Below are 11441 nucleotides of genomic sequence, written 5' to 3' on the forward strand. Positions count from 1 at the left end.
GGGTGACCTGGAGCTGATCCCAGCTATGGGCAAAAAGTCTTTCTTTGTGGAGGATTGCAGTGGTTTAGATTTAGGAAAGAGGAAAGGATGCCATTTAAATTGGGCACACATACATACAAACACATAGCAAACTTTCAGAACAGTGGAATTCCACACAGAGAGCTCACACCTGACAAAGAATTCACAAGTTGCTTTATTGAAGTATCATAGTGGTCTTTTATTATGAAACACATGCGAGTCTTATAAAACAGACTTAGCAGGTAGAAAGAGCTTTCCCTTTCCGAGAGCACGTTTAAAAAATAAGCTTGAGATGTGTGAAACTCAAATGTCAACATTTTTTTTTTTTTTTTTTTACAATTCTGCAATACATTTGCAAGTGATTTGTTTGACTTCCACAGGTCAAAAAGGCAGCAGCAGGCTATACAAAACAACCAAAAAAAAAAAAAAAAGCAAACATTTGCAACATATTGCATTTTATCCACACTGGAGTGATTTCACTTCACGACGAGCCTTTCGATGAATTAGAAAAATAAATAATTACACTGTGCTTTTTTTTGGTTCAAAGCCACTGCTAAGGTCTCCCCTGAGCATTACACCATGTCCGTGTGTCGAAACAAGCGCTGGTCTTGGCCTGGCGGAAACTGCTGCGTCCAATCAATGATGGCCGGTTTGCAGAGGCCGCAGCAGCGCAGGTGGAAGAAGGACGCCAGATTCCTCATGACACCCAAACTACGGAGAGTAGTACGGCGTTTATTCGTGGACACAAAACCAAGAGCAACATGGGGTCCAAAAAAAAAAAAGAATCGTGACAACTCACTTGTATGGATTTTGGGACAAGGACAAGGATTGTCTGAGTTTTCTTGCGTGCATCATTAGGCTCATCCTCTCGGCAGTGGTCAGTCCGAGGAAAGCGATCTGGGATGCGCGGACGTCAAATGAGATGGGACGGATTTCTGCGACGACACGTTCGGCGCGCTGACGAGCGGCTCACCTGGTAGAGCTGCAGGAGCAGGATGAAGCTGGACCAGCAGGTGTGGTACAAAGCCAACAAGAAGACGCACAGCAACCACGGCGAGCAATCGACCACGGCAAAGGCCACTGCCACCAGACCTCGCTCCTCATGGCGTGGCAGGCAATGTGTCGACCAGTCTGGAAACAAAAGCGACAAAAGGCTCATAAGTCAGTAACAAGGCTCGAGATGTCAAAATGTACGTTTTCTTTGGCCTCTTCCAAACAAAATGAATTGCAAAACTGAGAATCACAAATTTTTCAGTTTTCTGATTATTGAGCGGCAGGGGATGGTCCAGTAAAGCTTCACCGGGCTGGCTGTACGTACATAATGGCGTTTACATTGCCTACGCACAGCCAGTTGGGGAGATTGAGGCAAGCTCAGTCGTTGCTACTCTGACTCCAAATTACAAGGTTGCTCCTCAAATGAAGTGAGTGACGAGCAAAACTGTTGTTTTAAGACTTGCAGCAATTCTGTGTGGCCACAAGGTGGTGCCGAGGCCCTACCGAACAGCAGAGTAGTAAATCGGAGTTGGAGGTGGATGTTGAAGCGATATGACCTGGCGACAGGCTTTTTATGTCGGGGAGGAACGACAGTATTCGTCTGGGTTGTTCGTGGAAGAAGCTGTGCGTCATTGTTGCATGTGCAGTACTCATGCACTTCCATTGTATTTTTTTCTACGATCAAAGCATCTGTAAACCGTTGCTTCTACGAGCGTCAACAGGCAGTGACAACACAAGAGTACACAATAATACACGAAAAAAAAAAACCCTGCAAATATTAATTTACAAAGCAATTAGTTGGTCTAAATTGATTCGGCCCCATTGCCGATTATTTAGATTGAGTGTTAGATTTACTGTTTGTTTTTTGTTTTGCTTTTTTTGTGGTTGCTACACAAAGTTTGCAAAAAAAGAGCAGTAAATGTGGTGCCAAATTTGGCAACAGGGGCAGAAAAAGTGAACCGTATTTGCTTAGTGGAAACAAGATGGTTTCAGTGTGACAGTGTGACTGTGTGGTGCCATGACTCACACACGACACAACCGTGGAACATCCAGATGCCCATGAGCGAGAGCGAGAGCAGGAAGAGGACAAAGTAAAGATGGTTCCTGGCGCCTGCGACAAAGCAAAATGTTTTAGTCCAAGGGAATTTAACCCGAGTGCACTCCAAGAGAACAAAGGCCACGACATTTCGATGACAGACTTCTTCTCTAACTGACATTATGCAGGAGTGTGCAGTACCGATGCAGCTGTTGGTCCAGACGGAGTGATGGTCCTGCTTGGCTACACACGCGTCACATCTCGGGCAGTGGCTGGCTCGAACTGGTTTTTTAATCTGACAAGAGATTCAAAGCATTGACAACGGTTACGGGCCGTCGCCGCGACACACCGCTTCTGCGATCGAGCTCCTTTGTTGGAAATCTGACCATGCAGGAAGTGCAGAATATGCTCGGCTCGAGACAGCCGGCCTCAGCCAACAGCAACACATTCTATAGAGGCAAAGAAAAACAACATTGTAGTTCCGAACATATTTATCTGACGATAACATCATCCAAAAAATAAAAAAATAATAAAGAGACTGACCATTTTCTTCTCCTCTTCAGTTGACTTCACAAAACCAGGGTCAGTCCTACAGGCACGGAGGTAGTAGTAGAGCAGGGCAGTGGCGTTGAGCGTGAAAAGAACCTGGACTGTGGCGCTGTGGCCATGTGGGCGCTGATGTTAAGAAAACACTCAATCAGCCCCGAAGGCTAAAATCTCCATCGCACAACTGGGGCGACAATCAAGAGCGTAGCGGCTGGTACGCGGGATATGAATGAAAATCCCATTTCGATTTGAAGGCTGCTACGCTAACTCTCGACATACGGCGAAGCCGTCATAAATTCAGAGGCATCTGCGAAGGCTCCATCGGCCAAAGGATATCTGGTAGGAACCAGAGGCACCAAGTGACAAGCATCCAGAAGATGGAGGCCATGAGAGCTGTCGCTGGTACAGTTGACTGAAACACCGCAACGGGGAAATTCCTGGTGAGACATCACATTACATTTGTGGATTTCACGTATCCTGTTGAAGACATCGGATACAAAAAGTACGGCACATCCTTTGCCCCAATTTGGACATGTAAAGAAAAACGTGTGGCATTTTCATGGAAGTCTGTTGAGCTCGCTGTCTACGCCATGCTCTCATGTCAAACGCATGGTTAGGGCAGAAGAGTAAAAAGATTGTGACTGAATGTGTCAAAATAAAGAGGATAGAAGTGAATGAGATCACAACTCTCCACTGTTATGAATCAAAATGGCTACCCCTCTGACTTTTTGGGTGATTCTAACTAATTCCGCCACTAGGGGCACTGCACTGCACTGTAACACAATCACTGGGGGCAAAATAGGTTATGCGGTTCATGTGACTCCTAGTGCCCATATAAAGACGGAATAAATAAGACCCAAAAATGAATATCGACTCGCATATTTCTCTGTTATCGACTCGCATATTTCTCTATTCATTTGTTCTAGTTGTCAAATTGCCGAGAGACTTTACGGGCACGCCAAATATTTTACAGCAGCAAATAAGTCCGAACCTTGTGGCCAAACTGACTGCACCAACCACGCAAACTATCAGAACCCCTTTGAGCAACCAGGAGTCGGAATTCATATCCAAAATGGCAGCCAGGCAGCCAAACATGGCAGCGGAGAGCACAAACTGAAGAAACACCTGGAAAGACATGAGAAAGCCATCACGTCAGGAGGTTGTTTTGAAAACGTGTTTGTTTCTTTTTTTATAAGCGTCTGCCTACTTTGTATTTGGTGACGATTCGTAAACAGCGCGAGTTGGCACGGATCCTCTCCCGTTGGACTTGGTTGAGCACGTGGATGAGCAGGGGGCTGTGAACCTGGTGGGCCAGCTCGACAGGTGTGTGGCCCTGAGAGCAGTTACAAGAGGAACCGTTCGGTCAAACCGACATTGAGCTTTGAAACACATTAAGCTTCTCAAGATGATGCAGACAAAGGTCAGCAAGGCGCAAGGGGGAAGATGAGTTTGTTCATTTTACTATAGTGTATCATTTTTTTCTCCTTGATTTACTAATTTTTGCTGTTCTCATCGAGGCTTAGTCTCGAACCTCCGCCATCAGAGAGGATTTACTGTACAGTAGGTGACGTCTGCGTGAGGCTCACGTTGATGTTCTCCAGATCCAAGCTGGCTCCGGCTTCCAGCAGGACGTACGCGGCGTCGATGTTGCCCGCCAGCACGGCACAGTGAAGCGGAGTGTTCCGGTTCACTTTGTCCACGGCGCTCACTGACGCGTTGTTTTTGATTAAGAAGTTAGTGGGCTCATGCCTGCGATACAAAAGCAAGAGTGCTTGATTTTTCCAACTCCTCGTCTCAGCAGGATTGGCCGTCAGCCAATTGCAGGGCATGTGTGCAGAAACTACAGAAATCAAAGAGCGTACCCGATAATCTTCTGGGCCGCTAGCATCAGAGGCGTCTGTCCATTGCAGTCAGGGCTGTCGACTTCCTGGAAGGCGAACGACAAAAGTCAAAACATGAGAGGAAAATAAAAGGGTGCAGTTGAGCCAAGTATGACATCTCCAGCATATCGGTGCGCCGACCTGTCCCTTGGCCATAAGGTAAGCCGCGATGGCCATGTGCTGGAAGAGGATGGCGAGGTGAAGAGCGCGATACCCTTCCCCGTCTGCAATGGAGGGATCGGCTCCGTACCTTATCAGCTGAATGACCATGGGCAGGTGGCCCTGCCTGGTCATCCAAACACAAACTGGGCTTTAGTGAAGAAAGACTGAGAGGTCTCCATACTGGACAGCATGCTACTATTAGCGTATTAGCTAATACTGATCAACAGTAATAGATTGGAGTGATGATGTCACCTTATGGCCCAATGAAGAGGTGTGGAGTTCAAGTCTCCTCCAAGCTGGTCAACTATTGCCCCTTTGGAAATGTAATACCTACAAAAAAAAAAAAAAAAAAAACATGTTTAAACTCCGGCTGCTACAAGCTATATGTTAATGTGCCCAATGATTTTGTACTTGTGATGAACGCCTTATAAACAACATGCCAGCTCAAAGGAGTAGTCCCCCCACTCCCTTGCCCCCCCCCCAAAAAAAAGGTTGATTGGACATCTTCATACTTGACCAACTCCAAGCGATTGTTGATGGCCGCCCAGTGCAAAAGCGACACGTTCTCTTTGTCCAGCTGCCTGACGTCATATCCGGCTTCCACCAACTCTTTACAGCGATCCAAGATGCCAAACCTGCGTAAAGTACACAGAGTAGTCATCAACAGCATGCCCAAAAAAATTTAAAATCGCCACTCGCTCTCCGGAACGTAAACACACAACAGTAGGGAGCCGGTCTCCTTCTGTATTACTTCACAGGGAACGAGTTGGCAACATATGCAAAGTCTTTGGCTTTTAACTGATCTAAAAATCAGTACATACGGCCTTAGATTTTATGTACAATGAACATGTATATTTTACGTAAAGTAAACACATATGTTCTTCAAACTAAGCTTCTGTGCCATATTTACTATTTGCTGTGAAATTGACAAACGACAGAAAATGACACCTCCCCATCAAAACATTTTATGCTACAGGGAGAAACGGGAGTGGTCAGTTGGATTAGCACAAAGAAAGGTGTGGTTTAGCAGAGTACTTCTCTCATACTTCCTGATTCCAACGAGAGGCAGCCATTTAGCTTGAGTGCAAGAGTTGACTTTTTTTCTGTGCCTTTAAATATTTAACAATGTTAATTAGACCAAGCCCTGAAATAAAAATCTCATCGTTACAATTTACTGCACTACTCCTAACAACTGAACCGAAGGGGTGGTGGAAGAAAATGTGTGTGTGGGTGTTTCCTGCATGTATTCAGTGTTAATTCTCATGACCGCATATGGTTTAAAATTGAAACTAAAACAAAATATACACAAGCTAAAAATGATTGAATCCAAAGTCTTACTGTGATGCCTTCACGATGTCCCAGCTGCTGCTGTCGTCCAGGTGTGACCGTTTCTTTGGCTGTAGAGTGAGGTCCAATGCTTCTTCTGCATTCTTGCCAAACTGTCCATGAAAAGAGGGCACGAACGGGAGTCCCACCCCGCCAAACGCCGCCGCTCTCGGCCCATGACTGTGAGAATGACCTGAATGTCCATGGTGACAGTTCTCATGTGCGTGACTGTGATTCTGCAACAATCCAAACACAAACGAGATGGGACAATTGTTATGCAATCTGCTTTCTCGCAAGAACCAAAGAAAGACGTTATTTCCAAACGACTTTGCCCCAAGGTCAACCGTACAGTTGGGGTAGGTGTTGTAACTTGATGCCCTGAACAAAACAGATGACTCAAAGGCGGGCAAAGTGGGCCACTTTATTTATCTGTCCACTCAACAGTTACATTATCAAGAGTTCTATAATATGAGTTGCATTAATATTGTTGTTTTTTTTTCTTTTTCTAAAACACGTTAATTACAAAATAAATAAACTGAATTCCTCGGATGAAATAACCAGGTAGTTCATTTAGTGTTGGGAATAGAATAAATATATTTGTCCAATACACAAGTTTGTTTTTTTTTTTTTACTGAAAAAAAATGATCATTGCCGAGTTAACTATAACCACATTTCAAAAAAATGTGATAATGAGCTTGTTTTCAATATAACATATGCCACTGACACTGTGCAAGAATGTGACATGTGGCTTTGACAAGACACACTTGCAGGAAACACTTGTAGTGCACTATCAGATCGATGAGTATGAGGAAGACGCCTCCTGTACCGATTGCACGCTTTCCACTGCCAGTCCCCTCTAATACCCCAACCAAACCCGTGTATCCAACCTGTAAACCGGGTGGCAAAAGAAGCAATGATGCACATCCGACCACAAAAGGGAGAATTATCAGCTGGCTCGCAAACACACTGTTTACCACTAGCACGAGGCTAGCGAGCTGAAGCTAACAGTCTGACAGTTGAACGAAGGGAAGGACAGGTTATTCCGCATTCGAGCAACTTGCTGACAGACGAGCTACGTCAATGCGAGCAAACTGACAATTATTTAAAACGTGTCAAAACAGTGAGTCTGTAAAGCAAGTGAAAGGTGATTCGCATTCTAATAGAAAAACAGACGTACATCACCACCTTTGCTCCAGTCCATTTTGTTGTGAAGGAATCAGGGAAAGTTCCTGCAAATGGAAAGGCGTGAGTCAAAATTCCATTTCCGCTACGCGTCTTTCGGAATAAAAAAATCGAAACTCCGTGAAAACCGACGAAACCGCTGACGAATCATGCACCCATCTATCCAAATGAATTCAATGCAAATTTTTGTTTTTGTTTTTACAGTCACATTTTCGAATACGTAAGACTATTACTAATACAATATGTAGTAAATTAAATACAATCTAATTCCGTTTTTTCTAATAGTTTCAATACACTTTATTTTGAAAGTAGGAAACATTGGTTTTTGCTGTTTGGACATTTTCCGCCGGACTGCCAAAACGTTCTCTGAGTGATGATTGTACAGGTGGAAAAAAAAAAGCATTCGATATACTACGCACATTGGTGAAAAGCAGATGGCGCCATAATTCAATAAATGGAGACGAATGCATCAACTGATCCTTTTGCAATGGGACCAGTCTTTCACAAACCTAAACTAACGCAATAATATGTCGCTCCGTGCAGATCGTGTGCTCACGGCCCATTTGGAGACAGGTGGGGACGGGGGGGCGGGGGTACACCTTGGACTGGTGTTCAGCCAATCGCCAAGAATTTACTGAATTCATTGAGATTCCATTATCGATGTGGCTCATTGATCTGATTTCTTATCATTTATTTTATTGACTGTCATTGGGTGAAGGAAGGAAATAATACAAATATGGAAATTATGTTATATATAATTTCATAACCAGATATATCCCAATATTGCATTTTTCATTTGACATGAGATGCACGTACACACACGCAAATCATAATTAACGTGTATCATCCCTGGTCTTTTCACTTTCACATAAATCTCAGGAGAGTGTGAGTTGAATGTTCTGTGAATAGTGCATATGAGTGGACCCACCCACCCTTCCCAAATCGTCCCCCTAATTATCAATAGGATCAAACAGTCAGCTGTCGGGTTCAGTGAAATATGTACACGCTTTTTAAATTCTTACCAGCTGTGCCTCAAAACAATTGGAGATTGTTTTTTTTATCACAGCCGCTGTGTTTACAATGATTGTGATCACTAACTGTAATGGAGTTTCTGATCATCGATTTTTCCAATGAATTTCTCCTCACAGTAGACCTCTTTCAAATCCTTGTCTCGCCTTTTAAATCCACTTCCCTGGAATTTTGTGCTGCCGAAAGCTTAAAAAAAAACTCCCACCAAGATGAAGCAGGTATAGCTTTGACCGAGTTGCAGTCTTTTGCATTTCCTGTCAATTCCCCAATTCGGGAGGCTTTTTCTGAAATACACTAGAAACATACTTCAGCTCAGTTCAGTAAGTGTACAAATGTGCTCGATCGGAAGTGTGAATGAGGCTTCATAAACATTATTAAATCACACAGTCTTAAACGGGAGATTCTCTCCATTGTCCAATATCCCCTTGTACATGTTTTTACTGGATGACCCTGCTTCCTCTATTTTCAATTGCCTCTGACTGCTTATCCTGTCCTGTGTGTGTGTGTGTGTGTGTGTGTGTGTGTGTGTGTGTGTGTGTGTGTGTGTGTGTGTGTGTGTGTGTGTGTGTGTGTGTCTGTCTATAGGGGTGAATGCTGCAGAGCTGTTGTCAGGTTCTGGACCGAACCGAATAATGTTTTTGGATTCCAGAAATGCAGGCTCAGACAAAGTGCGATAACAAAAATATTTATTTACAGAAAAGCGCAGTGACAAAGTACAAACAGAAAATCGCTGCTCACAAGGAGCCAGGGGAAACAATGCATAAACAAAAGGCACAAGGCAAGGTACTAGAGAACACCGAGAATAAACCAACAAAATGTCAAGAAGCCAATCACGCGAAGCCAAAGATCAAGAGCAATAAGAAAAAATAAAAGGACTTACAAACTATAATCTATGAATAACGAGAGTGACGACGCAGAGTATCGAGAAGGTGATGGAGTAAAGGCCTTCATCATCAATGTTGTTAGCATGGATGTTTCCCCACATTTAATAGTTGCGCTCACCCAACATTAGTGCTTCTTCGTGGCTGCCGCCCATTAGGAGTTCAATGACAGGGTCGCCGTCTGCATTTTTTGGTTGAAGGTCAACGCTAAACACAAGCGCCTATGAGTAAATAACCTGCTTGACTCCTTTAGCTTCCTGCACGGTGACACTAATTGACGCGTGAAGGTGGTGGTGGCGGGGGGGGGGGGGGTTGCAATCTACTGTAATGAGTCTGTCTTTGAAGACAGTTAAGTAAATCAGCGTGAATATGAGCAGTTACGCCCGAGTGAAAGAGAGGACCCGCAAGGCCGGAGTTGACGAATGGCGCCAAAATATACATAAAGGCAGCTAAATTACGTCCCGGGCGAAGACACTCAGATTGTCTGTCAGAGTTCAGGGAGGACAAGAGCTTCATCTTCGGGGTTCAGGGACGGAGCCGAATGACAAGAGAGGATTATTTTGTGGCTCCACAGGATGGTCAAAAGAGAGAGGATCAGCGGGGAGGCATTACATCGTGACCCCCGGCTGATTTGGAATCCGGCCGGCTGCAGTAAAATCAGTTGAGCTTGGCCAAAGGAATGAAAAAGGTGAATGCAATTTTATACCACTTCCTCTTGCCCGTGTGCGCTCGATATTGTCACAAGCCGGGATAACGTGATCGAGTACAGTGGAACTTCCTAATTGCCTCAATAAGGAAACAATCTGGGGTTGTTTTGGAACAATGCGCCTCGAAAGTGACATTACGCTAGTCATCAAATCAATTCGAATCTGGATTAAGCCCAGTCGTGTATCTTTTTGTTTATTACCACAGAAAGCTAATAAGCTTGCCAACAACTCACAATTACACAGTTCACAACAATTGTTGAGTATAAAATGTTGAGATCAACACAATACAATAATGTCGATATCAACAAATCAACCGCAAAGCTGCCGACAAAAAGCAATTGCAACAATATTTGGTGAAAGTTTTGTCATGCCATCACCTTCCTGTTCCCTCTTCATCATGCCAGCCATCTTCAAAGACTTCAAATACTTTTAAATGACTTCACTTGTTTTAACATGTGGTTGACCTCTCTTTCTACTTGTATGACAGCATGTCAAAATGTGAATCAACATTTACAATACCCGTCGGGTTCACGGTTTTACGACGGTGATTGTTTTCACTCGGCTTAAAGAAAAGTACGTACACAACGTATCAATTTTATGCAAGAACCAGCCGAGCAGACAATTTCATTCAGTGACCATATTTTCCGCACTATAAGGTGCACCTTAAAAGCATTCAATTTTCTGAAGAGCCGACAGTGCGCCTTAAAATCCGATGTGCCTTATATTTGGATCAATATTCGAATTCTTTGGACGTAGTATTTTAAATTGTTCTGTAAAGCCCTTTTTTACAGCGGCGGCGATTGTGAAGGCTCGATATAAATAAAGCTGTATTGGATTGTATTGCCTTTAGCATAGCTCCATCTAGGGGATGCATAGCGTAACCGCAACCACTATTTTGCCTTCTATGTGCCTTATAATGCGGTGCACCCTATATATGAAAACAGTTTGAAAATAGGCCATTCATTGAAGGTGCGCCTTATACTCCGAAACGCCTTATAATGCGGAAAATATAGTATTTCCTTTGATGAGGCAGTGGTGATACCCACAGGACCGTGAATTTCTTTCCTCATCCTATTCTATCTCGCCATTCAGAAACCTCTAAAATGAAAACAGCATTTGGTATCTGGTTTTGATGGTATTTGCGTTGGGAAGCAGGGAGGCAAGACTGGGTTGCAGGAGTCATCTAAAAAAAAAAAAAAAAAAAGATTTTCAAAAGAACAAAAAGTCAAAACAAATGACCAAAAATACACGACTCACACAAATCAACCCAAGACAAGATGTAAAGTAACCAACCATAAAATGAAAAAAGGTACATGACGAGTGACAGGAAGAAACAACAATGAACTGACAAAGACAAAGAAACCAAGGAGCAAAACACAAGCAGATTGATCAAATCAATACACATCACGACAGCGTCTTCCAACCTTGAGACACTCCAAAGGCATTTTCCAAAGCCCCTTCATGTAAGCACTGATGGTGAACGATGCTGCCTTGGAAGTCATTGAATCATTTGCAACCTGGATGAAGGGACTTCGACCTCATGCAGGAGAACACTTTCACGTGACCTTGGGGCCCCGAAACCAACAATTTTCCGGTTGCTAGAAAGCTTCTCTAGAGGAACAGTGAGCAAACCTCATTTTATTTATCAGATCAGACTACGGTTGAGCCTCAAGGCAAGGCT

At 43.8% G+C, this 11441-nt stretch overlaps 1 protein-coding gene across 1 annotated transcript; it reads right to left on the reverse strand.

Moving 5' to 3' along the window:
- Positions 1–197: 197 nt before the first annotated feature.
- Positions 198–7222, reverse strand: zdhhc13 (zDHHC palmitoyltransferase 13). Its single transcript, XM_019876409.1, has 17 exons — positions 7139–7222; positions 5974–6197; positions 5148–5270; positions 4888–4965; positions 4615–4759; positions 4456–4520; positions 4180–4342; positions 3801–3926; positions 3585–3718; positions 2930–3030; positions 2591–2715; positions 2434–2496; positions 2249–2342; positions 2039–2122; positions 992–1149; positions 818–915; positions 198–729 (listed from the first exon to the last, which is right to left on the reverse strand). The coding sequence occupies exons 1-17, from the start codon at positions 7160–7162 to the stop codon at positions 591–593; spliced, it is 1944 nt and encodes a 647-aa protein (XP_019731968.1). The 5' UTR covers positions 7163–7222; the 3' UTR covers positions 198–590.
- Positions 7223–11441: the final 4219 nt, after the last annotated feature.

Source organism: Hippocampus comes, unplaced genomic scaffold (genome assembly GCF_001891065.2).
Source record: "Hippocampus comes isolate QL1 unplaced genomic scaffold, H_comes_QL1_v1.1 scaffold150, whole genome shotgun sequence".
Taxonomy (NCBI): domain Eukaryota; kingdom Metazoa; phylum Chordata; class Actinopteri; order Syngnathiformes; family Syngnathidae; genus Hippocampus; species Hippocampus comes.